The sequence below is a fragment of the Prionailurus bengalensis genome, chromosome E2, assembly GCF_016509475.1.
Source record: "Prionailurus bengalensis isolate Pbe53 chromosome E2, Fcat_Pben_1.1_paternal_pri, whole genome shotgun sequence".
NCBI lineage: Eukaryota > Metazoa > Chordata > Mammalia > Carnivora > Felidae > Prionailurus > Prionailurus bengalensis.
This window is the reverse complement of record NC_057352.1, coordinates 763,432-791,370: the sequence shown is the minus strand read 5'-3', so window position 1 is coordinate 791,370 and position 27,939 is coordinate 763,432. Positions and strand designations below refer to the sequence as shown.

At 43.3% G+C, this 27,939-nt stretch overlaps 1 protein-coding gene across 5 annotated transcripts; it reads right to left on the bottom strand.

Annotated features, from left to right (window-relative positions):
- Positions 1-125: 125 nt before the first annotated feature.
- On the bottom strand, positions 126-27,788 carry ZNF606 (zinc finger protein 606). 5 transcript variants are annotated; one of them, XM_043599986.1, is made up of 8 exons: positions 27,302-27,788; positions 26,799-27,141; positions 26,118-26,224; positions 24,776-24,832; positions 24,139-24,227; positions 15,178-15,304; positions 14,609-14,704; positions 126-702 (listed from the first exon to the last, which is right to left on the bottom strand). In XM_043599986.1, exons 3-8 carry the CDS (start codon positions 26,146-26,148, stop codon positions 635-637), a joined length of 468 nt encoding a protein of 155 aa, XP_043455921.1. In that variant the 5' UTR covers positions 26,149-26,224; positions 26,799-27,141; positions 27,302-27,788; the 3' UTR covers positions 126-634. The 5 variants fall into 5 exon arrangements, with proteins under 5 accessions (XP_043455921.1, XP_043455922.1, XP_043455918.1 ...); XM_043599987.1 differs by having other exon boundaries at positions 126-559; XM_043599983.1 differs by lacking the exon at positions 126-702 and adding an exon at positions 5,028-9,040 and having other exon boundaries at positions 27,302-27,783.
- Positions 27,789-27,939: the final 151 nt, after the last annotated feature.

Sequence of the window (27,939 nt, the reverse complement as noted above, 5' to 3'; positions counted from 1 at the left end):
ACCCAGGTGCCCCTGCTGCTTTATTTTTTATTTATTTTTTTAAGCGCTTCTTTTTGAGAGAGGGGAGGGGATGGGCAGAAAGAAGGAGACAGAGAACCCGAAGCAGCAGGCCCTGTGCTGTTAGCACAAAGCCCAACACAGGCTGGAACCTACAAACCTTGAGATCATGACCTGAGCCAAAGTTGGACACTCAACCAACTGAGCCACCCAGGCGCCCCAAGGGATCTGCCATTTTAAATAGAACCTCTTGGCCTTGGACTTGCCTGTGCTGTGTGCTGCTCCTACGGAGAAGTTGAGAGAATAAGGGGAGCTGTAATGGGACGTGGTCTCAAAACCTCATGTTGAGACAATGTACTCAAAGAAGATTCACAACAGAGATTCCCGTTTTGGTTCATACAAGCCAATTCAACCACAGACACCTACCTGAGATAAACCCAGGTATAACCTAAGAGGCAAAAGATCTGGGAATATCAGAAACTGCTAGAAAGACTTGGGTTGGTACCTGATTTGAACTAGTATGCTGGGCTGGCTGGCTGGAGCAGGAGATGGTATAGCTCAGCTGTAATAAAAAAACAAAAGGAACTTCTGGAGTTTGCACTTGTTTCTTCTCTTCCTTTGCCTTAGAACAGTGTGCTCACAGCTGCTGTAACCCAACTTCTGGTCCAGACATCCTGAGGAGTGGAATTAAGGCAAGGCAGTAGCCTGTGAGCAGCAGAGAAACAGGCACAGAACACATCACCTCAGGCAAGTGTTTCTCCATCCTGCCTCCTCAAAGCTCTGGGATGGTGAATCACATTCCAAGGAGTTATCTCATGGGACGAGGAATCATTGACTAGCTTTCTGAGGCCTCAACCTCCCCTCCCAGGATCCATTGTCTCTACCCCTGAACTCAGTGGGGTTTATAGGTACCAGGATCTGATCCCATCACATGTATGCGTAACAATTGATAAAATAGCCAGTGATCCCAAAAGATATATACTCACTGGCCCAAGTAATAAGCAATTTTCAGAGCATAACAATTTCAAGAGAAAACAAACATTGGATTACAGAATCCATCAGAAACAGATATATTAGAACAGATGGAACAAAATTTTAAATTAGTCTATTAAATGCATTTAAGGAGTAAAGCATGGTAGTAACAATAAGAAATGAGAATAATGACACATAAAAAAGAACCAAGTATAAATATTAGGTATGTAAAACAATAGTTGAAATGAAGACACAGTAGAGGCAATAAATAGCAAAATGGACAGCTGAAAAATAAACTTAGCAAACTGGAAGAGCAAATTGAGAAAATGTCCAGACAAAAGAAAAAAAAGAAAGGAAAAGGAATTAGAGAACATAAAAGAAAGGCTAAGAAATATGGACAACAGACACAGGTGTGCTAACCTTTGAATAATCAGAGTCATAAAAGAGAAACTTTTTAAATGGAAAGGATGAAATATTAAAAATAAGATAAATTTCCATAAAGTATTTAGCACTGGTCCTAGAACATCTCATTCAAAATTCCTTTACTATATTATGACATATAAAATTCTAAATTTGTATATTTTTGTTTGTGCTAATAACAATAACAGTACAGTTACTGTCATAATTTACCTTGTTTTTACTACAGACATAACACCGCTTATATGCAAAGCTACTCAAGATAAAATCGGAAACACAGGAATTTGATCTTAGAAGGAAATGTAACATTTGTCAAATCTGACTACCCCTGGGATGATTTATTGCCTCTTAGTTCTTTTTTCTTCTTCTTTTAGTCATCAATGCAAAGAAGGGAGGCAGTTACTCCCTGGTAAACAAGGAAAATACACGAGAGGGAAATAAATGTTAAAAAGCTCAGAAAGGAAATTTAGAGGCATAGAATGAGAAGAGGAATTTGGGAATACCTGATTGCTTTCCAAAGAAGTGGGCTAGAGCTGGTGAGCAGAGCACCCTGGTAGATTAGCAAGGTGAATGCGTATAACCAACTGTGCCTGTACATAACTGTCAAGGATGTATAAAACTAACAGTGGAAGTTCAGAAAAACAAAGCCCACTATATGCTATGTGGCTAAAAGAGTCGTAATCAAGGAGGTTTAACAGAAATCCAGGCAGAAAGAGCCTTAAACCTATAGACTGGCCTGACTTGTTCCTTGTTTTCTATATTTACCAATCCTTGTACAAGCCTCACTACCATCATTCTGTTACCATTTGTCACTGGAACAAAAGTAAGCCTTTATTTGTTGGTCTCAGATTTAAGCATATCACAGACTTCTAAAAACTGACCTTTTTATCTCTTGTAATGCTCCCTATGCTTGTATCCTCCTTGTGCAATAATGTTTTGTGGTTCTTATTTTTTTTTAATGTGTTTATTTATTTTTGAGACAGAGAGAGACAGAGCATGAGCAGGGGAGGGGTAGAGAGAGAGGGAGACACAGAATCTGAAGCAGGCTCCAGGCTCTGAGCCATCAGCACAGAGCCCGATACAGGGTTCAAACTCACGAACTATGAGATCGTGACCTGAGCTGAAGTTGGATGCTTAACCAACTGAGCCACCCAGGTGCACACCCCCCCCTTTTTTTTTTCTAACATTTATTCATTTTTGAAAAGCAGAGAGAGAGCACGAAGTGCTTCTTATTCTTTAAAAAAAAATGGATAATATCACAAAAAAAGACATTTCCCAGAATGTAAAACAGATTAAAGACATCAGACTAAAAGCCCACAGAGAGTATCTTAGGAAGTTATGCATATACTTCAAACCCAGCCACTCCACTCCTAGGTTTTTACCCAAGATAAATGCAAACTTACACACACAAAAGCCCTGTGGTAGAATGTCTGTATCAGCTATATTTACAATAGCCAACAAATGGAAACAACTTTATGCTCATCAGCAGGTGAAGAGGATAAGTAATGGTAGCACATTCACAGAATGGAATGCTACTCAGCAAAAAAAAAAAAAAAAAAAAAAAAGGAGTAAACTACTGATACGAACTACAACATGGATGAACCTCAAAAACAGACAAAAAAACATGTGGAGAAAAGACCTGATCCCAAAAGTGTCCACATAGTAAAAGTAGTATATGAATAAAATACCGTGTGATTCTATTTATATGAAACTCTAAAAGACAATCTTAGTATGTAGTGGCAGAGCAGACAGGTGTTGCCCAGAGGTTAGGGCAGTGGGGTGTGATGGGGATTAACTAAAGAGACATAAAGGAACTTTTTGGGAAAGGGAAAATATAGTTTTGATTGTAGTGATAGTAACAAGGGTGTAGACATTTTTCAACACTCATCAAACTGTAGCCCTAAAAGGAAAGTCCTCAGCATAACAGTGGTGTTTGAAGCCTCAAGACTGGATGAGAACTTCAGGGATGTAAACAGGAAATGGGGCACCCTGACAGTAAGAGGTAAGGGAAGTGGGGGAGGAAACAGCTAAGGGGGCCTGAAATGAAGGCCAGAATCAGGTGTAAAGTCCTGAAAGCCATGTGAAAAACATGCTTCAAGGAGGTAATGATCCATGATCCATAATGCTGCTGGTATTTCAAGGAAGTAAAAAACAGAATTGACTACTAGGTTTAGCAATGTGGAGGACATCTGGCAGTGAGGTAGGTTTGGAGAGGTTTCAAGAATGGAAAAGAAGTGGAGACAGCAAAACAGACAACTCTTGAAAAATTTTTGCTTTCTATAATGAAGCAGAGAAATTATGCAGGAGCTAGAAGGGAATGTGTTATCGAGAGTTGTTTTTTTTTTTAAGTATGTTTACATATTGGTGGGAATAATCTAGTACATAGGCAAAACGTGATGATACAGGAGATAAGGCAAACTTGCTAGAGCAATGCCCTCGAGATAGGCTCTGGAGTCAACCCAGCCAGTTTGTATGTAGGTCCCTGTGGGACAGCGCAGACACTGTGGACAATGGGTAGATGTTATGGAAGGCTTCTACCGATTCCTTCTGTTCTCAGGTAAGCGGGAAGCAAAGTCACCTGCTGGCAGTGAGCCTGAGGGAAGGTTAAGTCAAGGAATTGTTGGAATTTTGATACTAAATAGCCAAGCAGCTTAGGAAACAGATGGTGGAGGGGTTCCAGTCACTAGTAATGGAATGGTCCTAGGGATGACCATGGGAGTGACTGACTGTGGCAAGTGGTTGACAAAACCATAAGCAGAGGGGTCCTGTGAGGTCAGGACATGGGAAGATCATTCAGATGGATGATGGAATGGTTCTAGATGCAGTAAGGCAGGTGCCGAATTCTTTGATATGTGGATGAGTGACTCATAATAGATGACTGGAATGAAGGGAAGCAAGTGTGATGGTCTCATGTCCCAAGAGTCAGAGGTGAGTTTTAGAGAGAAGGGAGGAACAATCTAGAGGCTGCAAATGAGAAAAGTGGGGGGGTGGAGGGGAGGAGAAAGGAGCCACCCCTTGAAGCCATCATAAGAGACACTGTGCATAGGGGAGACTCAAGCTTCAGTCACAGCAGGAAGGTTTCAAGGAAGAGATCATGATGAAATGAGTTCCAGTTGGGCCCAGCAGAAGGTTCCAGAGTTGGGGAGTTGAACATGGGGTTAAAAAAAGGGGGGGGGGGCAATGAACTAAGCCATACATAGGTTAGAGGGTTGGAGTAAGGGAGGTGAAGGGGTGTGGGAGTCCTGAACATCCAAGGCACACTGTGCATATAAGGCTGTGTGATAGATGATAGAGATGTAGGGATCCTTCCAGGAGGAAGCAGAAGTCTGGGACTTTCTCTTGACTTGTGATATGGGCTGGGCCACAAAAGGCACTTTTAGAAAAACTTTTTTAAAAGATATTAAGCTGCGTAATATAGAGTGACTTGTCAGGATGCTTGTGTAATATTGTATATGAATTATGAGATTCTTTGGAGTCGCTAAATCAAAGAATCTCGGTTTGCTCAAAGCGTATTACACTGGGTATTAGAATACTCTACCCATATATTCACAGTATTACTTGACACATACTACTTTCTCTTACAGAGATAACATTGCTAATTCTATTCTAAAGATATTTGCAGAAATCACATGAGAAATGCATTCAGTTAATTTACTCCTGCAACATTTATTGGGTGACCACTATGCACTAAGCCCTGAAAGGTAAGGAATCAGAGGTTACATACCTATGTGAGTTCCAGCTACAGAACACACACCCTCCCACACCAGTAGGCCACTGTTTCTCAACCAATGGGGAGTCATGGACCCTGTAAGAACTAGATGAACCTTTTGTATCCTGGATTTCTAACCAATGTCCTTGAAGCCTATCCAAGGATTCCTGGCCCGTAATTATAGTCCTACTTTAGGGAAATAGAGGAAATATCTGTGAACAGGAGAGAAGCCACCTAAATCTGCTTATCCATCCTGCCTCCTTTCCCCTAGGAGCACTCAGAGAGACTTCCTCACTCTGATGAATTGGTGAGTTTCCTTCCCTTCTGAAGTGCCCCTACTATCAAGCAATCTTCTCATCAAGAGAAGATAAAGAAAGCATAAACACTGAATTTGAGAGAGACCTTGAGAAACAATGCTCCCATGTGCTGTAGTGTCTCTTGCTCTCTGCCCCACAAGGGCCATTCTAACCCCATCAAGAGGCATTCCTCAGCATTGCCCAAACCTCCGATTTGTGTTCCAGTCACTGTTGTGCTATAATGCTCAGTATTGTGGGTGGTGAAATCTTAGGGAACCCAAGTCCTAGAAAATGGCAGTGATTCTGACTGTCCAATCCAGACTTCATATTCCAAAGGCAGCTTAGCTCTCATGTTACCAGAAATCATTCAGGTCAGAGAGCCAGGTAACTTTATTTCTCACTGTTTAGGAATTTCTCGGTTTTTATTATCAAGTTATCTACTATAGAAAACTGAACAAAAGAAAAATTTAGGGGAAAAAAAAATCACTGGAGAGGCAGCATAACATGGTATTTAAAAACATGACTCTAGAGCCAAACAATCTTGGTTCCATTCCTTAATAGCTGTGTGTCCTTAGGTAGGTTTCTCAACACTCTGCACGAGTTTCTCCATTTGTAAAACTGGGATAATAATAGTACCTATCTCATAGAGTTAAGGAGATTGAACAAGTTAATATTTGAAAGCATTTAAAACAAAGCCTAGCACATAGGTGCTGTGTTTATAAAAATTTTTTAAAAATCTTAAATTAACAAGGTTAATTTCTCCATGGATCCTTCCAGTCCTTATCCATATACATTTTTTAGATGTTATAATAGATACGTATATACAATTTTGTGTCCTTTTCATTCCTTAACATTATGTATATCGATGCAGTGTCCACAACTGTAACTTACAGTGATTGCCTAAAACAGATTACAAGTGAATTGTCCAACAATGCAATCATGAGTAAACCATGGACACTGACACAATGGGTCATAAACTGTCAACTTTTGTTCTAACAACATCAGTCTCATACTTCTAGGTAATAATCTTTCCACCATTAGTAAAATCACTTACTAATGTTTTCTAAGGTTAATCTTGATCGACAGTAAATATCCCATTCAATACTAATTTTTTTTCTTAAATTCAGATTTAGTATTTCATATTGTGTTCCTTAAACGGCACCCACATTCTCCCTTTGTAACAGCAAAATCTGTATTTCCATAATTATGCACAAGATGTTATTATAAAGCTTCCTATCCATTATTCCAGCTTGATGCAAAACAGTGTACTTTCAGTTAAAAAACTTTTCCTAGAATAAGGTTCCCCTTAACAATGCACTGCGATCCACAAATTCAGACCTCAGTTGAGATCTCTTACTGAAAGAAGTCTTATTCTCTATATTCATGTTCCTCAAGTAGGATTCCTGGTAGGAATCAAGTAGGACCATGAGGGGATTTGAGGTTTCTTCACTGTAATTCTCTGATGTTAAATAAAGGCTACATAACTGCTGAAAGCTTTGTTCTATTCTTTTCATTCATAGGTTTCTTCTAAGGAGATATTTTCTACCAAATAATAAAAAGAAGTCTTTCTGAATTCTTACTAAACAATTTGCCCTCTTGATTATATTTATAGGGTTTTTTTTTCAGTGTGTTACCAAATGTACAATAAAAGAAAAATGTCTTATCAATTCAATTCACAGTTTCTCTTCACTATGATTTCTCTGATGCTGAAGTAGGGCTGAGTGACCACTAAAGGCTTTTCCACAGTCATTGCATATAAAGCGTTTCTCTCCACTATGCATTCTCTGATGAATAATGAGAGAAGAATTCTTACAGAAAGCTTTCTCACAATGATTACATTTGTAGGGTTTTTCTCCAGTATGGTTTCTTAGATGTACAATAAGGGAAGAACTCTCATTAAATGCTTTCCCACATTCATTACATCTATATGGTTTCTCTCCAGTATGAGTTCTCCGGTGTGCAATAAGGTGAGAGCTACAGTTAAAAGATCTTTCACATTGATTACATTTATAGGGTTTCTCACCAGTGTGAATTCTCCGATGAGCAACAAGGTGACAGCTCTGACTGAAGGATTTTCCACATTTATTACACTCATAGGGCTTTTCTCCAGTATGAGTCCTTTGATGTCTAACAAGGTGAGCCATCTGGCTGCAGGACTTCCCACATTTATTACATTCATAAGGCTTGATTCCAGAATGAATTATTTCATGTTTAGTGAGGGCTGAGCGTTCTCTGAATGCTTTGCCACATTCCTGACAGTTATAGGGTTTCTCTCCTGTGTGAGTTCTCTGATGGGCAATAAGATGGGAACTCCAGCTGAAGGATTTTCCACATTCAGTACATTTATATGGTTTTGCTCCAGAGTGAGTTCTTTCGTGTTTACTAAGGGCTGAGTAATCCCTGAAAGCTTTTTCACATTCATCACATTTAAAGGGCTTCTCTCCAGTATGCATTCTCATGTGGGCAATAAGATGGGAGCTCCAGCTGAAAGATTTCCCACATTCAGTACATTCAAAGGGTTTCTCTCCGGTATGAGTTCTCTGATGTCCAATAAGATGGGAGTTCCAGTTGAAAGATTTCCCACATTCATTACATACATAAGGTTTCTCTCCTGTATGAATTCTCTTATGTACAATAAGATGAGAATTCCAGCTGAAGGCTTTTCCACATTTATTACATTCATAGGGCTTTATTCCAGTGTGAGTCCGTTCATGTTTAGTAAGGGCCGAACGATTCCTAAATACTTTTCCACATTTATCACATTCATAGGGTTTCTCTCCAGTATGAGTTTTCTTATGCTGGATAAGGTAAGAGCTCCAGATGAAAGATGTTCCACATTCATTATATTCATAGGGTTTCTCTGAGGTGTATGTGCTTGTATGTTGAGTAAGGAATGAGTCATACCCAAAGACTTTCTCCCATTCATTGTATTTATATGCTTTCTCTACAGTACCAATTTTTTGACGCTCCATAAATGATGAAAAATAAAAGATATTCTCATATTCTTTGTAATCATACTGGTTTTCTCCAATATGAAGTCGTGGGTGTTCATTAAATGATGGGCTCTGGTTAAAGATTTGATGGCATTCCTTATATTCATAGAGTTTTTCTCCTGTATGCATTCCCTTATGATCACCAAAATGTAGTATATGATTGAAAGATTTCACAGCATCAGTACATTTAAGAAGATTATCTCCAGTTTGCATCCTTTCAGGCTGATTAGGTTGTATGGACTGGTAGAAAGTTTTGTCATAATCATGATTTCCACAGGTAATCTTATCTGCATACATTATGGCTGAGTTACACCGCCAGCTTTCAGCATTTGTATCAGGCTTATAGAAATGTTCTATTTGAGAAACTCTCTGAGATGGAACAAAGTTTAAGCTCTGGCTACACTCTGCTCCAAGTTCACAGAATTCTGAACCTCTTTGAGATAGTACTTGCTTTTGCATGAAGACCATTTGCCTCATAGCTGTACTCTGGTTCATGTGATACATTTCCAACTGGTCTTTACATCCCAAGACTTCTAACCTGGAGAACCAAGGATCATCCCATATGTATCTTTCCAGCTTCATGCTATGGGATTGTTCTTCCTCAAAAATGCTTTGTGTTGGGATCAATGCTTTGCTTTCAAGATTTCTCATCCACTCTGAAATAATCAGAAAAAAAAGCCATGAGAGCACAGAGAAAAAATTTCCGAGAATAGAGTGGGAAAAGTGAGATTTATTGTCCATATTATTGAAAAGGCAGGTGTGACCTTGTTTTCAAATAGATTTGTAACACAAAGATCATAACAGGGAAGAGGAGAATAGTGAAAAAAAAAAGTATGTGAACCAGCGTAAGTGTATACTGGATACCAATAACAACCATTTAGGGGCATTTTCCCATAGAAAAAAAGACCAGGATAAAGGTGTATGGTAAAGGAATCGAGGTCCTGGAATGGTCTAAGAGTGTTTTGCATGCTTGAGGCCTTGAAGCACACTGTGTAGTATCTCTCTAGATAATGTGTACAAATGGCATTTATGGTCATTTATGGTGAACATCTGCTTTCCTTCTGGGGGTCTGGAGCTTCAGTGGTTACAGTCAGTTACACAGGCACTGTGTATTCAAATCTCCAATAAACACCCTGGACTCCTAGGCTCTGGCCAGCTTTCCTAGTAGATGACATGTCATATGTGTTGTCACAACTCACTGCTGAAGGAATTAAACGTGTGTGTCCTCTGCAACTCCACTGGAAAAGGACTACTGAAAGCTTGCACTTGGTTTCCCCCAGACTTATATTCATGTGCTTTCTCCCTCTGCATTGCTTTGTATCCTTTCACTGTCATACACCATTACAAAAGTACAATGACTTTTGAGTCCTGTGCATCCTAGTGAAATCACTGAACCCAAGGGTGGCCTGGGGGATCCCTGACAAAGGGACCCAGTGAATATTATTAAGGTGAAAAAATAAGAAATAACTTGCTTACAAGATAAACAAGCAACCAGGCCTTTAACTTATGTTTAAATGATGAAAGTGTCCTAATTCACTTCTGTGTTTTAATATCCTGACTCCTTCCCTATTTTGACACCTGCCCCCCAAAAAGGAGGGACTGGCAGTAAGAGAAAGTATCACCAGCAGAAGCTTCAAGCAAGGATCTTATCTATGATAATATGCTGTCGCATTGTTTCATATTCCATTCAGTCAATGACACAAAATTCGTCAGCCCACAAATCACCATAGATTAAGAACACTCCTACAGTTACAACCCTTCTAACTACAGAATGATTTGCAAAGCAATGGCACACAAGACAGACTCGAAAGGCAACACATTATGATGAAGACACAGGAGTTATAGCCTGATATAATCTGTATTTAAGTTGTGGCTCCGGGCACCTGGCTGGCTCAGTCAGTAGAGCGTGCAACTCTTGATCCTGGGGTTGTGAATTCAAGCCCCACGTTGGGTGTAGAGATTACTTACAAATAAAATTTTTAAAAATCTATGTATATATAAACACACACACACACACACACACACACACACACACACATTCATACATACTGGCTCTATACTATCCACAGAGGATGTTTCCAATATCTTCGCGAGATTGTGAATCCAGTGAAATGTCTGGCAAGTTCAACATATGAAAGCTATCCACCATCACTGCTGAGGTAACAGTCCTCCAACAACTGAAGGGGTCTGTCTGAGTTTCCTACTGCTGCTGTAACAAATTACCACATATGCAGCAGCTTAAAATCACACAATCTTATTACTTTACAGCTTTGGAAGTCAGAAGTCCAAAATGGCTTTTACTGGGCTACAATCAGGGGAGCCTCCCTCTAGGGCAGAATCTACAGCGTGGCCTTCTCCTACTTTTAGAAGCTGCCTGCATTCTTTGGCTTATAGCTCCTTCCTCCGTCTGCAGAGCATAACACTTCATCCTCTGTTTCTGTCACCACATCTCTCTGTGTCTCAGACACTCCTGCCTCGCTCTTACAAGGACCTTGCAATTACCATGGTCATTCAGATAATACAAGATAATCCCTCCATCTCAAAATTTATTCACATCTGAGAAGCCCCTTTGCCATACGAAGTACCATATTCACAAGTTTAAGATGTGGACATCCTTTGGGAGAAAGGGGGTGTCATTATTTACCCTACCGCAGGGTCTAAGCCACAGATACCTTATTCGACACAGACTCTTGTCCGCTTTCTCTAGGTTTTTCTTCTGTCTTCACTATACACCATTTCCTTCCTTTTACTATCCAACTCCATTACAACAGGGGCCCTACTTTGCTCAAGATGTGGCATTTATTACTAATTTCAAGCTTAGCTCCTAGAAGTTAGGGAATGATCAATCTTCATATAGATTTTGAATCCTTCCAGTAGAAACTTTAAGAAATGGTAGCTGAGCAAATGAACAATTCTTGTCCTACTTTATAGTTGGTACTTGTAGTCTGAGTATCCAGAACCAGAGACAGGACAACAAAGTATCATCTAACCTGAGAGTTAGAACCTATGTGATGAGAGGACATACTAAACAGTTGTCAACAATACACACAGTGTATCACTGAGCCTGAGGGGATGCAGTTGCTGGGCGGGTGGGAGGCTAGGAAAGGAGATCAGAGATTAGTACTCAACAGAAACAATCTAGGAAGGTTTCGCACAAGAGAAATGACATGAGCTCAGCCTTCAGGCTTTACTTGAATATAGACATACTGCTCCTGTACAGCACGAGCTAGTGACAAAATGAGAAAAATAACAGAAAAAAATGGAAGGTCTTGAAATCTAGTCAGAGTTATTTAAAAGGCTACTCGAATCACTGCAGATTTACTGACAGAGAGCTCATAATAGAAGATTTCAGGGAGGTAGATCAAGAAAAAACACCTGAGGTAGCTAATAATAAGTACAGATTTATTCATTAACTTGATCTGGAATTTGGTAAGGGACCTGCGGGTGATGTTGGTAGAAGCTGAGTGACACACAACTAACATTTCAGAGGCAGAAAATCTCAGGAGCTAGAAGAACCATTACATCTTGGAGAAGAAAAGGAAGGTAAGACTTCTCAATTTCCAGCTTGGAGGACTCACAGGAGGCTGGTAGCAGCGATATGCATCAAAAAGAGGAGGAAACATAATTTAGAAGGAAGAGATGAGCTTCCCGGTTCTAGCAGGATCACAGAGTTGGTTGAGGTGATTTGCAAGACAGTAGAAGTTTAAGAATGGAGGTGGTGGAACCAAACCTCAGGACGGTGGTTCAGGATAGTAACTCAGAATGGTCAGCACCAAGAGTAGGAGAGTTAAAGCTCCTGGAATTCAGAGCCCTTGATGGAAGGTTTCAGATATGAATGGGGGCAACTGATGAGACTCCAAAAAGCCTACTTCATTAGAATGGATGGGAAGATAGCCACCTTCACAACTCAAGAACAGGCTGTTGTACATTATTAAATTAAAAACAGCAAGATACACAACAGAATAGATTATAATCTACTTTTAGAAAGGTGAAAATAACCGTATCTCTATATGCTTTTAGCTGTGTAAGGAAACTCTGGAAACATAATAGAAATTATTAAAACTGCTTATCTTGGGCAAGAGGTCAATAAAAATGGCAAAATAGGGCCTCTGAAATTTCACCGTTCCATAAAAGCAACCAAAAACTGTCAGAATCAATTTCCTCAGAATTCTATAAATTAACCAAAGTCCTCTGGCAGCCCAGAGAAGAGTTTATTCAAGAAAGACAGCTGCATTTTTGGAACAGTGGGCTTTGGGGCACTGTAACTTACCCTGGTCCCATCTCTGGCTCCCCGGCTCAGCAGCAGCCTTGTAAAATAACAGCCAATATTTCTGGTACTAGAGGGAACAGAATGAAGCTGGGGGTTCCCCAAAGCCTCATTCCCAAAGAATAGTCATTATTTGACCCATTTGGTGGTTGTCAGGCCCTTGAAAGGTTGTCAGGGGCTGGAAGCCTCTAGGAAGCAGGTATTTGTCAAACATTTACAGGCAGTATATTAAAAAGTCATTACTGGGGCGCCTGGGTGGCTCAGTCAGTTGAGCGTCCGACTTCAGCTCAGGTCACGATCCCACGGTTTGTGAGTTTGAGCCCCGCATCAGGCTCTGGGCTGATGGCTCAGAGCCTGCAGCCTGCTTCCGATTCTGTGTCTCCCTCTCTCTCTGCCCCTCCCTCATTCATGCTCTGTCTCTGTCTCAAAAATAAATAAACATTAAAAAAAAATTAAAAAAAAAAAAAGTCATTACCGCCTGAGACGATGGCAAACAGCTAAAGCAAACAATACGCAAAACCAAAACGATTTTTAAAAAGCCAAGGAAAAAGACGTTCTTAGGGGCTTTGAAAAGTTCTAAAACATTTCTGGGAACCTAGAATACCCATCATAATTAAACTGTCAAAAGCCAAAGCCTGATAGAGGATGCTGAAACCAGCAAGCAAGAGAAAAGGTATTCATCATATCCAAGTGATTTTCATATGACCAACAGGGCATACCTGTCTGGAAACCATGGAGGTAAGAAAGAAAAATACTGCCAACCAAGAATCCTGTATGTGGCAAAACTCTCCTTCCAAAATGAGGGGGAAAGGAAAGCACTCCAAGATAAACCATCTGAGAGAGTCTGCTGCCAGCAAACCTGCCCTAAAACAAATGGAGTCCTTTGGGTGAAATGACAGGACACAGGCAGTAACTCAAAATACAGGACACCAATAAATGTAACTACATAGGTAAATATGACAAGGCTGTCTAAACACATTTTTTGCTTGTAATTTTTTTTTCCTATCTGATTTAAAAGCCAAAAACAGGCACCTAGGTGGTTCAGTTGGTTAAACGTCTGACTTCAGCTCAGATCATGATCTCACAGCTCTTGAGTTCAGGCCCCACACCAGAGGCCTAGAGCCTGCTTTGGATTTTGTGTCTCCCTCTCTCTCTACCCCTCCCCCAGTCACGCTCTGTCTCTCTCTCAAAAATAAAAAAGAAATTAAAAAAAAGACAAAAACAAAGCAATAATTGCAAGTCTGTGTTGATGGACATACTATGTATAGATGTAATTTCTGACAATAACAGCATAAATGGGTGAGGATAGAAATACACAGAAGAAAAGTTTTTGTATGCTACCAAAATTAATGGTATTAACCAAAGTACATTACTATAAATTATTAATTATAATCCCCAGGGAAACCACTAAGAAAATAGCTGAAACATTTATAATAAAAGAAAAGTGGTTACCTGTGTGTACGTGCCCTGTGGGGAGGTGGGGTAAAATAATGTGGATAACAGCAGCAAAAATAAGTGAGATTTTTCAGCTCACACATTCTATGTAGCTCTGAATTTTTTGAATCATGTGAATACATTACCTATATAAAACCCTTAAAAAAAAAAAAAAGAGTCTGTGGCTCCTGGCTATGAGTCTGTCACAAAAGGAAATGAACACACTAAAAAGCAGGTAAGTGAGTGAGAAATTATCTCAGAGAAAGGGGCAGCAGAGAATATGAGAGGCATCAGGAGAATGGATGGAGAAGAATGGAAACTGCAGCTCATACAATCTGCTACCTTGTTAATAGGGTGGCCACCTTTGCTCTGAATCAACAGCTACAAAAAAGTCAATACATGGGATACAGCTCCTTGGAGGAAATTGTGAATGTCTCTGAGGAAGGTAACTCCTCATGGCCTCAGCCCCTTTCTCAAACAAGGAGGGCTTGGAGGAAAGTTCCTTGCTCCCACCTGCCCTCACCTGGACAAGTGCTTTGAGGATATGCTTGTTCCACTGACCATGGTTCTTCTCCTTGCTCCAACAGAGAGATGACCTCCGGCTTGGCAATCTGATTCCCTACACATGGAGGAAAAAACACAGACTTGTGTAGCCTTGAAAATGTCCTTGCCTGTTCTTCCCTGACTTATCATTTGGGCAGAATAAGCATACTTTATGCTTTATAAGTATTAGGAATTTTGTTCTTGAACCTCAGGGAGGCCTCAAGATCATCTCAGCCCTTTTGAGACCCCCCATGAGCTCTTTTTTATTTATTTATTTTTTATTTATTGAGTGTTATTGGTCAGTGGTGGTGTTATGCATTGCTAATTTTTAAAACTGAGATGTAATTGACACAGAACATTATATCAGTTTCAGATGTACATGTTTCAATATTTGTATACATTGTGAAATTATCATTTAGTGTTATTATCATAACACTAAATCTAGTTAACATATATTACCAATAGTTACAGCCTGTGAGCTCTTAAACACAGAGAACCAGAAGGTATTGCATGGAAACACCTTCATTTACTCAGGCAGCACCACCTTACCCACAGAGAGCAGATGCCCATAGGTCTCCAGCATCACGTCACGGTACAGGGTCCTCTGAATAGGGTCCAACTGCCCCCACTCCTCTTGGGTGAAGTCTACAGCCACATCCTTGAAAGTCACTGGTTCCTAAAAGAGCACAGATGTTCCTCCTCAGCCTGCAGCCACATCCTCTAATGTTTTCTGGGGATGGAGTGAGGCTGACCGCACTGGGGAGGAGACAGGATATAGAATTATCCTGGATATGTTCAGTACTATAGCTGATTTGTCAGGCCTCACTGGGAGCCACCTAAGGGCCCCCTATTTGGGATACTCTTAGGAAATTAGGTATCTAGGCCCATGATAACCACAACAAAAATGAATAGGTCTCTCTTAAGGCTCTTACCCAGTTCTAGTAATACTGGCTGGTATGGACAGGACTCCCACCAGGCCAGTGGCGCCCTTCTCTGGAGATAAAGATACTCAAGTCCAGGACCAGGGAGGAAACAGACTACAAGCACTGCCTGCAGGCTAAACAGGTTGGAGTCTTTGCTCAACATGTGGATCTAGTACCTGGAAGGGTGATATTAAATATTCACAGACTGTCTTCCTAGGGACTATATGGAGGTTTCCATTCCCAGATCATCTCTGTCCCAAGGACTGGAGCTAAGAGTATGATAGCTTTGAGCAGAGCAGCCCAAGCCAGAGAATCAGGTACGGTTGCTGTCAAAAAACCCTTGAGTTTTGGGACACCTGGGTGGCTCAGTCGGTTAAACGTCCGACTTCGGCTCAGGTCATGATCTCACGGTCTGTGAGTTCCAGCACTGCATCCAGCTCTGTGCTGACAGCTCAGAGCCTGGAGCCTGCTTCAGATTATCTCCTTCTCTCTCTGCCCCTTCCCTGCTCACACTGTCTCTCTCAAAAATAAACATTAAAAATTTAAAGAAAAAAAAACAACCTTGAGTTTTAAAATGTTCCAACTGATGTTTTTAGGAAAAATAGAACCAGGAATGCTCACTAGAAACATAGAGGGGAAGATGATTATAACCTTTTGCAATGAACCCATCGCTCGGCCCACAGTGCTCTTAAGCACTCAGTGTGAGCTTCAGTTATCTGGGCACTTCCAGGGTGGAGTGGGAGCGTGCTTTCCCTTGTGGTGGTGGTGGAGTGAGCTGTCCATCAGGGGTGGTATACTACAATTCCCACAGGCCCTGATAGCTTCTAGGTCCTTCCCTCCATCTGGAAACCAGCTTTCTGGTCCACCTCCGTGTCAGGGAATTTCCACACTGAGCCTCCTGTGAACTTCTCCCCACGCCTTCATGGCCCGCTATGTTACTGCTTCCCCCATACAGCCTTTCTCACGCCCTTCTTTTCTGTCCCTGCTGGTCAAAGCTCACAAATTGAGCTCGGTATCTCTGATCAGGTTCACCCTCATGGCTGGTCTTCAATGTAACAACTTTTATTCTGTCAATCCCAACTGCTCCCCCTCCACCAAACAATGCTTAGCTTAAAACACACAACTGATTCTGCTGCAGTAATTCCCTTACTCTGAAAAGCACTTAAAACTGCAGAGCAAAACTTCCTAGTGCAACTATCCCTAACCTTGGACTCATCAAGCCAATACTTTGGCTTTCTTCTACAGATCTGCCTAGGGCCTCAGTTTCCTTGCTGGGTGATGCTTCTATGTTTTTAAGTAATAAAAACTTTTTATTATAAGTGTAACATTCGGACAGTGAAGTGCACAAAGCCCAAGTGAGCTGAAATAATAAGCTCAGTGTACTTTCACAGAGCAATCACACCCAATCACACGCAGCTGGGAGGCCATGCTTTCTCACCAGGGTGCCCTTGGTGTGCTCCCTCATGCCACCTAACTCCTCCAGAGGGTGGCATCTACTTGATGGCTTCAGTTCAGCTACACTTAACAAGCTTCAAACCCACACCCTAGCAGCTGTTAAGCTGGTGAACTGAGTCATAAGTTAACCTCCCACCCCTCCCAAGACCCCAATGGAATCCCTATACGCACCTAAGGAATAAAAGAACTACATCTAACAGACACTGCAGGGAGCGATTCTGCAACCTTTAATCAAGTAGTCGACATTGGCAATGATCATCAGGAACTGCTACATCACACATGGAAGGCAGACACTGAACATGTCTGAATAACGTGAAGAATAATGGAGGGGCGGCTATAGTTAGCCTGACTAATCCATCACATCTTCCGAAAATGGGACAATCAGACGTCCTGTACCCACTAATGCAACAGAGTAGGAAGGACCCAGCACCTCCTATGGTGTACTCTCACCAAAAATATGGGACCTGAATCTACTCACCCCTCTAGTCCAATTATCAGCTTATGGAAGGCAAAGGGATGGAGGAACTCACCCAATGTCATCAAGAGGGCAAAATCAGGCAACCAACAAGAAAGTGACCTGGTTCTTCAGCATATTAAGCACACAGTGTGTGGTCCTCGTTTGGATCCTGATTTGAACCAAATGTAAAACATATTTTGGGGACAATTGGAAAAAACTGAACATTGCTGGGTATTAACTAATAACAGGGACTTACTGTCGTTAATTTTGTTGGGTGTGAAAAAGGTGTTGATAAAGTTATTATTTTCTAAAAAGGATGTTATCTCTTAGAAATTACACAGAAGTGTTGATAAGCAAAATGATAGAATATCTGAAATTTGCTTTAAAATATTCCAGTTTTTGTGTCAGGATAGAGAAAAAGGCACAAAGCTAAAAGCTGACAGTTGAAGTTATTGAACATGGGTGTTTGTAATAACACCCCTCACCAAGACATGGCAACATCCTAAATCCCAGAACCTATAACCATTATGTTAAAGGGGCTCTGCAGAAATGTGATTACATTAAGGATATTGATTTGGGGAGATTATCTTGGATCATCTAGGTGGGCTCAATGTAATCACAAGGAGGAAGGAGGAGGGTCTGAGTAAAAGGAGACATGATGTTGGATCAAGGCATCCTGAAGATGGAGGGTGGGGACCACAGGCCAAGAAATTAGGGTAATCTCCAGAAGCTGGGAAAAGCAAGGAAGCAGATTCTCCCCTGTAGCCTCCAGAAGGAACACGGCCTTACAGACCCATTTTTTTTTTCCTTGTCTTTGAAAAAGGTTGCTATTTATTGACATCTGAAGGGGAGAGAGAAGACATAACAATATGTCAAAGAAGTGGTATCAATGAGAACACAGAACTGGCTGACTGCCAAGAGCCTACAAACCCATTTTAAACTTCTGAGCTCTAAAACAAGACAGTAAATTCATATTATTCTAAGACATTAAGTTTGTAGTAATTTGTTACAATGCTAACAGGAATTAACACAAGGTCCAGATTCCACTTTAGGGTTTAAATATCTCCTAAATAAAGTTTGAGAAAGAGAAACATCCCAGCCAGTGAAAAGAAGAGGCCATTGGCACGTGTTGTTCCACACGTTCTTGCAAGATGGGGAACAGATGAAAGAGTAGCAGACCAAGGAAACAAAGCAGAGGGAATCCCAGCCCCCACACATTAGAAGGGCTACGGTGGAAGAGGTTCCCAGGAGAGGCTTGGGGCTCTGAGCTTAAACGATTGTTAAGTCAGGAGTGAGAGGCAGGCTGAAAACAGGTGACAAGGCAAGTCCATACTCAGGACAGCTTTGCTAGCTATCCCAGCTCCCAACCAGCCACTTGTGGGCAACACCACCACCAAATGCCCTGCACTTACACTCGGGTAACACTGCCTTGACCCTGCTCAGACACAGGAGTGCATGAGGTTCTCCAGCTGCTCGGGTGACCAACAACCCCAGAGTTGAAACCTCAACAACGTGGGGTAGGAGGTCTGTGGCCTGACAGCCAGCTGCATGCCCGGAAACACAACCAACCTGAGGATCCTGGCCCAAGCAGGTCCATGGAGCTCAGAGTGAGATTCGTTGGGAGGGAGACACACACACACACACACACACACACACACACACACACACACAGGAAGGCCAATCAGGAACCAAACCTGCTCAGCCACAGGAAAGCAGAACACTCAAACACAGCCTCACAGCTCTTCCCTGGTAAGCAAAGGAGACCACAAGAGCCCTGGATACGCAAGGAACATGTGCAGCACAGGCGGGGAGACCAAACGCAGAAGCCAAAAGTACACAGAATACTGGCAGTATCTACAATCCTACTTTCAATGAACTGCAATCCCAATTCTCTGATTGGAGGGATTTCAGTATAAAACAGGATGACACAAGAGGGGCCCTGAAAGAACAAGAATTTATTAAATGTGAACACACAGCAATTGCTTCAGGAGGCCCACCATGTAAGAGAAGACCTCAGAAACAACCTAAAGGAACAGAATTTTTTTTTTTTAAATATGTGAATTCTTTAAACAAGAAACAAAAACACTAGCTATAAACAAATACAGATACGGGAAACATGGGACTGACAAAAGAACACCACAAAGTTAAGACAAGCTACAGACTGGGAGAAGACAATTCATACATGGCAAAGAACCAGGATCCAGAATGCATACAAAATGCCTACGTATCAACAGGTCAGAGTCTACACAGAGGTAGGAGTGGGAGAGAGACAGAGAGAAGAAATCCAGATGACCAGTAACAATATGTAAAGATACACAACCTTGCTAGCAATCAAGGAATCTACCATTGAATCTACCGTACAATCTACCATTTTGGTCTTGAGCTATGCAAAAATTAAAAGACCCGACACTGCCACTCAGCAGCAGAGATGCAGGGAGACAGGCTCTCTTCCATGGCGGTGAGAACGAGAGGAGGCCCTTTCCAAGAGCCACAGGGCAGCGCTGGTCATACTGCAAACGTGCACCCTAAAACTCAGCATACTTCTGCTTTGAGGGGTATGTCTAGATAAACATTTAGATGCATGCACAAAATGATATTACAAGAAGGTCCACACAGCTTTTCAAGGAATAAAAATGGGGGGGGGGGGGGCTTCTACGCCCATCCATAAAAGGGATGAACAGAGGGCAAAAGGAATGAACTTATCACATGGATGGATCTCAAAGTTGACCCTGAATAAGCAAAGAAAGGTATAGAAAGGCTACGGGTAGGAAAAGCATGCAACTCTTGATCTCGGGGTTGGGAGTTTGAGCCCCACACTGGAGTATAGAGATGACTTAGGGAAAAAAAAAACTTAAAAAGAATTAGACCACTATCTATGTGATGTCTATATAAATAGCTTATTATCTACATATGAGTAAGACAATTGATTAGCTGTGTATACACCATAAGCAGTTATTCTGGGTAAACATGGGAAGAGAATGTGACTGGGGAAAACTAAGCAAATATTACAAAACATTAACAACTTCATTCTGAGTAATGGAGACCATATTTGATTACTTTCCATACTTTTCTGTACTTACGGGATTTGTCAAAACAAAACTTTGAATAAGTAAAAAGAAATATTTCCAGATTTGTAGATGTTATCAAAGGGGAAGGAACTCACGCGCTGCCAAAGGGGAAGAAAAAAAGATGCCCAGCTGAGTATGTCCCCATGTTGGGGTCCACACTTCATGGAGGCCTTGAAGAGGCAGAAAAGGCAAAACCAGGGGCACCTCAATGGCTCAGTCGGTTAAGCGTCCGACTTCGGCTCAGGTCATTCATGATCTCATGGTTCGTGAGCTTGAGCCCCACGTCGGGCTCTGGGCTGACAGCTCAGAGCCTGGAGCCCGCTTCAGATTCTGTGTCTCCCTGTCTGCCCCTCCACTGCTTGCACTCTGTCTCTCCCATTGTCTCAAAAATAAACAAACATTAAAAACAAATTAAAAAAAAAAGAAAATGCAAAACCAAGACTAGGAGTGAAACAGAAAGAGCAGATGGAGGTCAGGCACCCAGTCTCACCACTGTGGAGAAGAGGGACCCTAGAAGCTCCCACAGGAAGCAGCAAGCCGTTCCATTCCCGGGTTACCCTTACGTGAGGTTGCACTTTACAAACATCTGCTAGGGTGACTCGCAAATGTCCCACCTAAATTTCCTGTAGTCATTCTTGCAATTTCACTTTGTTCATACGTATGAGCGCTTACCAGGGCTCTCAACGGCACTTTATGGAACCCGGCTGTACATCTACATCATGGGAAGGTTTGAGAGAAGATGTAAGGGTGCCGAGGGAAGATGTAAAATCAGCTCCTGCATTTTATCATGGACAGCTGGCCCATTCACGAAATCTGGGGAAATTCAGATGGGTTCTTTGGCAACTTCAGAATTTCATTAGTATTTTCAGGTAAGTTTTTTGCAGAGAAGGAAAACAACTACGTGCACATCCTCAGACCAGCCAGGGATGGATACAGAGTATTACTGTTATTTATGTGCACACTAATCGTGCACCAATCATCGGCGGATTGTTACAGACAGGTTGGAGAGTTTCCATATCTGAGGAGGCTGGCTGGAGTTTTTTAAATGGGGTATCATTTTCCCTATTCTTCAAAATAATGGGATCTGGGCTCCCACTAGTTGAAACTTTGCTATGCAACATGTTCTCCAAAATGGACTATTCAGATAACAAGGGATGACAGCATTTGATGTTTTCACCAGATGAATGCTTTATTTCAGTATTTAACTTGGAGGGAACAGTGGAGGGACATGGGGCTCTCGTTAGTGTTCCTGAAGACCTCGCTTAGTACAAAACTCACAGGATTCAAGTCTTGAATCTCCCACAGGGAAAAATTTGAAGTGAGTGTGGGGAGGGGCCAGGAGCATGTTCTCAGAAATCACAACTCTTCAGACACTGGAGGGTGTTGTTATTTTAATTCTCCATTTTATTTTCTCAGCATTAACCCTAATAATTCTCAGGAACCCTCACATAAATTAACAGCAGGGTGCAGCCCAGTGGTTATTAAGACTTCTTCACAGCATTTTATTACAACTAACTTTTGTTCCCAAGCGACTGATTCAGGGCCCATCTTTCAGCCTTGCCTCATTGCCAATTCTTTTACAGAATCTAAAAATGACTATATAACATATCAGCCGTGAACATCAAAGCTGCCCGAGTTCTGATGCCAGACAACCACCACTCTGCACCACGTGGTTCAGGCCCTCTGCTCCCCGGGACAGCCATGCTGCCACGTGAGGACAGCATACTTGCGATGCACTTCACCAGTCAACTTTGAAACCATGGGAAATTTCATCACATATTTTTAATTTGGGGGGGAGGCATTAAGTTACGTAGAGAAGTTATTAATAATTTTATACCTCAGTACCTTACATTTGTTTGATCCATTATTTAAACTTAGCAAATAAAACCTAAATATGTAACAAAACTATTTTGCTTCATTTTTCATAGTAGGGAGGCAATAGTAAATGTAAATTTCATGAATCAGGATGAAAATCTCATTTAGAAATATGGAGACAACCCTAAGGAACCAAAAACAGTAAGTTAAAAATGGCTGCCTCTGAATCATATAAATAAATAAAATACTGATATGTACTGCAACATAAATGATCCTTAAAAATATGCTAAGTGATAGAAACCAAATGCAAAAGGTCATATATCATATGATTCCCTTTATGTGAAATGTCCAGGAGAGACAAACACATAAAGAAAGTACATGAGTCGTTGCCAGGGGTCGAAGGTGGTAGGAACAGGGAGTGACTGCTAATGGGTATAGAATTTCTTTTGGGGATGAAAAATGTTCTAGAAGCAGAACCAGAAATAGATACTGGTTGGTAATAGTTGCATAATTCTGTGAATATACAAAAACCCACAGAACTATACGCTTTTATGGTATTTGAATATTTTAATAAAGTCATTAAAACAATTGGTTTTTCTTAAGTGGGTGTCTCTAATGAAGAGGCTGGGCAGGAGAAAAAGGAGTGGACACCTTTCCAGTATCATCAACTCTGCTATCCTATTTCCTGCCACCTCTTCCATATCATGTCTCCTGTTATATTCCTCTCAGGACCCATCCTCACATGCTAATAGTCTCAAAGTTACCCTGCATCAACTCCCTTACACCTCTTAAGGTCTTGCTCCCAGGCCCTGGTCACACTGACACCTGAAATGCCAGGCTGCTTCCCACGACCCCGTTCCCCCCACATTCCTGCCAGGGACACCCTTCCAGCCACATTTTAGACAATGGCCTAAGCGCTCACTGCACTTAGGAAGCTCTTTATTACCACCAGAATGGAGCCCTGGCTCCACAGTAGGCATTCAGGGCCTGGTTAGGTTCATCCTGGCCTCTGCATCCTCAATTCTAACTAGGGTCATCCTTCACCCAGATGCCGGTCATGTGGTGCCCCCACCCTCACCCAACACACACGGGCAGGGTCACAAAAGGCCAGGCCCCTGCAGCCCCCTTAACCTCTTGGTCCAAGTGCATCATGTCTCTTGGGCAGCGTCCCTCCCCACAGCGGAAGGACTCCAGCTGCTCTGTGCCCCAGTGACTTTATGAAGACTGTCTCCCACTTCTCGAGGCCTTAGTTGGGCTCAGCCTCTCCAAGGCTTGGGGCCTCCCTAAGCATCTCAGGCCCATGTCCTGAACCACAGGTGTGGCACCAGCAGGCCATGAGGCCTCAGTAGCTGACTGAACCACCTTGGGAAAGGGGACTGAGAATTCCTTGGGACCAGGGCTTGGACTTATCCATGTTCTCTGCCCAGCAAGCACGGAGCTCACAGGACAGCATCAACCCAATATGGCACTGAATACGTGAGGTAAGGTGGGAGGAGAAAAGGGGGCTGCTGCCGGCCAAAGGGGCTGCCCCTCGTCCACCAAAACAACACACGGCATTGCCAGGGCTCAGTTCTGTGAACAGGTTGGTCGATAATGTGTTTCCAAGTCACAGAAAACTGTTTGAATTCTCCCTGTCGGTGCTTTGAAAGCAATCAACTTCTGGCCAACTCTTTCTTGAGGCAAGGTCTAGCTGCTATAAACTTAAGAACACAAAGACTAGGATGGTGGGGGACAACCTGGACACCCCAGGGTACAGGACAGCCCTTCAGGAAAAAGCAGATGCCTGACTCACCTGGACCTGGGCTGTCGGGAGCCCAGTGACCCTCCTCTCCTCCTTGGGGCTCTCTTCCACAGGCCAGGCAGAGTCCTGAGGACACAGAGCTGGGGAGGAAAACAAAGTCACGGAGGCAGCTCTCCCCACCGGAAGTATGCCGACGAGTCCTTCCTGGTCGGGGTGACGGCGGGGGCAGGGAGTGCGCTGAGGGAGAGCTAGTTCCTAGCCGTGTCCATTGGGCAAAGAAAGAGACTCCTCATTTTATAGATGAAGGAAAGAAATGGGGCTCAGAGAAGAGAAGTAATGTTCCTAAACATGAGTCCTGCACTGGCCCCCTTTGCCCAGAAGCACCATCTCTGAGAAGTTGTACCAGTTCACATCCTTTCTGGGCCCGAGCTGTAAATGGCCACACACTTATTCTCATGCACCCTTCTCCTGGAGGTGTCACCATCACTCTATCATATCACCCAATGGGATGTTCTGATCCATCCCTGTTCCCGCTCTGCACAGAGAGACCTGGACCAGAACCCCCCCGCCCCGCGCTAAATCCCCACCTGGCTCCCCAGCTCCAATCCCTGGCCACGGCAGGTCACTGCTGGAAGAAGCATGACACAGCAGCAAACATGGCCAATGGGGACACAGGCTTTTGACTCACCCCAGGAGGTCCACGGGTCAACAGCCGCCATTCCCCAGGACTGGTCCGTAAGGACACCTGCACCAGATCAGGTTGGGACAAGTAAAGAAAAGCCACTGTGACAACAATCCCAGTGACTAAAGGCAACAAAATAGAAAAGCAGATCTGTCTCACTAATGGGTGTAATGAAGTTCCATAAACAGAGCCCAAGGCATGTAACAAAATCCAACATAACAAGCTAGATTTATACTAGAAATACACAGGCAAGTCATTACCCAAAAATCTGACATGATATAGCCAAGAAGAATCAAGAATAGAATCACTTGGCGGCATCTGGGTGGCTCAGTCGGTTGAGTGTCCAACTTTGGCTCAGGGCATGATCTCACTGCTCTTGAGTTCAAGTCCTGCGTTTGGCTCTGTAGTGATGGCTCAGAGCCTGGGCCTGCTTAGGATTCTGTGTCTCCCTCTCTCTCTGCCCCTCCCCTGCTCATGCTCTCTCTCAAAAATAAACATTAAAAAAATTTTTTTTAATAATAAAAAAAATAATAATAATAGAAGAATAGAATCACTTGAATGGCTGAAGAGGTATCTGATAAAATGTTTAAGGTTACCCAATTTTAAAAATAATCTAAGTAGAGGGGCGCCTGGGTGGCTCAGTCAGTTAAGCATCTGACCACTCAGGTCATGATCTCACCATTAGTGGGTTGGACCCCTGCATCCGGCTCTGAGCTGACAGCTCAGAGCCTGGAGCCTGCTTTGGATTCTGTGTCTCCCTCTCTCTCTGCCCCTTCCCCACTGGCACTGTGTGTGTGTGTCTCTCTCTCTCAAAAATGAATAAACATGAAAAAATAATTAATTAAAAAATATATAAAATAAAAATAATAATCTAAGTAGTAAGATACTCCCTTGATGTCTTTAGTGATAAATACATGAAACCTCACTTAAAGATAACACATCACTGACACCACGCTATTTAACATTGTTCTTAAATTACATGCCACTTCTACATAAATGAGAAACAACACTAAAGGTAAAAAATATGGCAATGATAGAGAAATTCTGACTGTATGTATGTCTGTCTTCTAAGCAATCCCACAAATCAGTAGAAAATCTCTTAGAACCACTAACACATCTTACGACTGTAGATATACAAAATAACACTGTCTTTTACACTAATCACTTTCCTTTTTCACCAACAACCAAGTTGTCTTTTTTTTTTTAATCTCACTCAGTTCTAATTCTATACCAAGACAGAGAGACTCCCTCCAATCCCCCAAAACTCTCAGTCCCTCCCTAGCTCTGACCCCTGGCTGCAGCAGGTTCACCACTGAGGAGGCCTGGAAGACACAGAATTGGGACTTACCCCAGGAGGCCCACGGATTGACAGCTGCCATCCCACAGGATCAATCCACCAGGTGCCTGGCCAAAAGCACTGGATTAAGGTGATTCACAGACAATTGCAATACCAACCTAATGACAAAAGTGGAAAAGACAAAACTGGTCCTTTGTCACAGAAGAGCCAGTGGGAACAAAGAACACAGCCCATCCAAGGAAGCAACAAAAGACTTGTAGGGAGCATTGTAAGAAAACAGAATTTACGTGTCAAAAACAACAGAATTCCAGGACATAAATGAAGAGTGACTTGAATAAGCTGAAAAAAAGACCACACTCCAGAATGAGAGGGTATAAATTTGTCAGTGGTTGTTAAGAGACAGTCAGTGACAACCTCGAGGTTACTTTTTGGTTGATTTGACAAAAACTACTGTAAAATCCACCTGCACCCTCCCCCCCCCCCCCCCCCAAGAAATCAATGGTTGCCAAGAGCTGGGCGGGGAGGGAGAAATGCGCAGTGACCACTTAATGGTGCGGGTGGTTTCTTATAGGAGGTGATGAAAATGTTCTGTTAGATAGTAGTTATTATTGCACAACTTTCTGAATATACAACAAAACCCACTGAACTGTACTCTAAAATGATTTTCTGTTATGCAACCTTTATCTAAAAGGAAGGGAGGAGGGAAACAAGAACTCAACCGGCAAGACCTACCGGGCCCAAGTCTGTCCGTTTCCTGATGTGGAGCCCAGACCACAAAGTCCGTCGGTTCCAAGTCTTTGTGCAAGTCCCGAGACCTCTCGAGGGTACGAGGGCCAACTGTCAGAGCTCTGCGGATTCCTGGGAGTGAGTATAAAGCACCAGGACGCCTGCTGGCCCCAGGAACACCGGGATCTGCGCCAAAACTCAAAGTAGGCAAACGATTCCGCACCGCTGTTTGCAACCTAACCAAGTCCGCCGTCACTGCACGGTGAAGAGAATAGGGGATTGTCCCCCTCCCACGGTCGCCGTCGTCCCTCGGCGCCTTAGCTGAACCCGCGCGGACGAGAAACACCCGCTGGGGAAAGAAAGGTGTTTATTATTCCCTTTAACGGCCTCAGAGGCGCCGCATCACCTGCTGCCTGGCCTCCCGCCCGATCTCTTATGCACCACCGGAGGCGGAGGCGATGCTCGGGAGCCCGCACCCGCGAGCGGCCGGCCTTACCTGCTGGCCTTACCTGCTTCCCACCCCTGCGGGCCGGTCCCCGCCGCTCGAGGCAAGCGACTTAGCAAGCTTGGGGTCGCTTCGCCGCTTCACTTCGGGCTTTTGTTCCGCTCCAAGGTTCGGCCTGGCGGTACGCTTGGGATCTTCACGCGCGGCGGGGCAGACAAAGGCGCGCTAAGCCGACGGCTGCTACCCAGCGCCAGGCCCGACGTGCAGGGCTCACCGGGGCCCGCCCAGCCGGCCCAGCGCGGCCGCGAGCCCAGAGGCGGGAGGCGGGAGGGTCGCAGAACCAAGGGAAACAGGGGCGCGAAGGCGACGCGGAAGGGGCAGGCGCGGAATCCGCGCCGGCCCCGACTGCAGGCGCCGCGTCTTCGCGCTTGTTCTCCCAACCTCCTGGCTCCCACGGCGGCAACGGCGGCGACCCCACCGCCTGGGCGACCGCCTCACCTCGGCGGCGGACAATGGCGGCCGCTCCCCCGGCGTCGACCAGGACGCGTCGCGCGGACTGCCGGGAGTTGTAGTTCTGGGCAGTGGGCTTCCGGCTGGCCCGGAAGCGTCGCCATGGCACGTACTCCGAGCGACTCCGCCGCGAGTCCGGCCACCGCGGCGCCTGGGGCTTACCTCGGCAGCTAGTATCACAGCCGCCAGGCG

Coding starts and splice junctions, on each gene's coding strand:
- ZNF606 (XM_043599983.1), bottom strand. CDS start 26,148: ATGGCAGCTGTCAATCCGTGGGCCTCCTGGG. Junction 14,705..15,177: donor TGGGCATCTGCTCTCTGTGG/GTAAGGTGGTGC, acceptor CTCCATGTGTAG/GGAATCAGATTGCCAAGCCG. Junction 9,041..14,608: donor TCCTCAAAGCACTTGTCCAG/GTGAGGGCAGGT, acceptor TGATTATTTCAG/AGTGGATGAGAAATCTTGAA.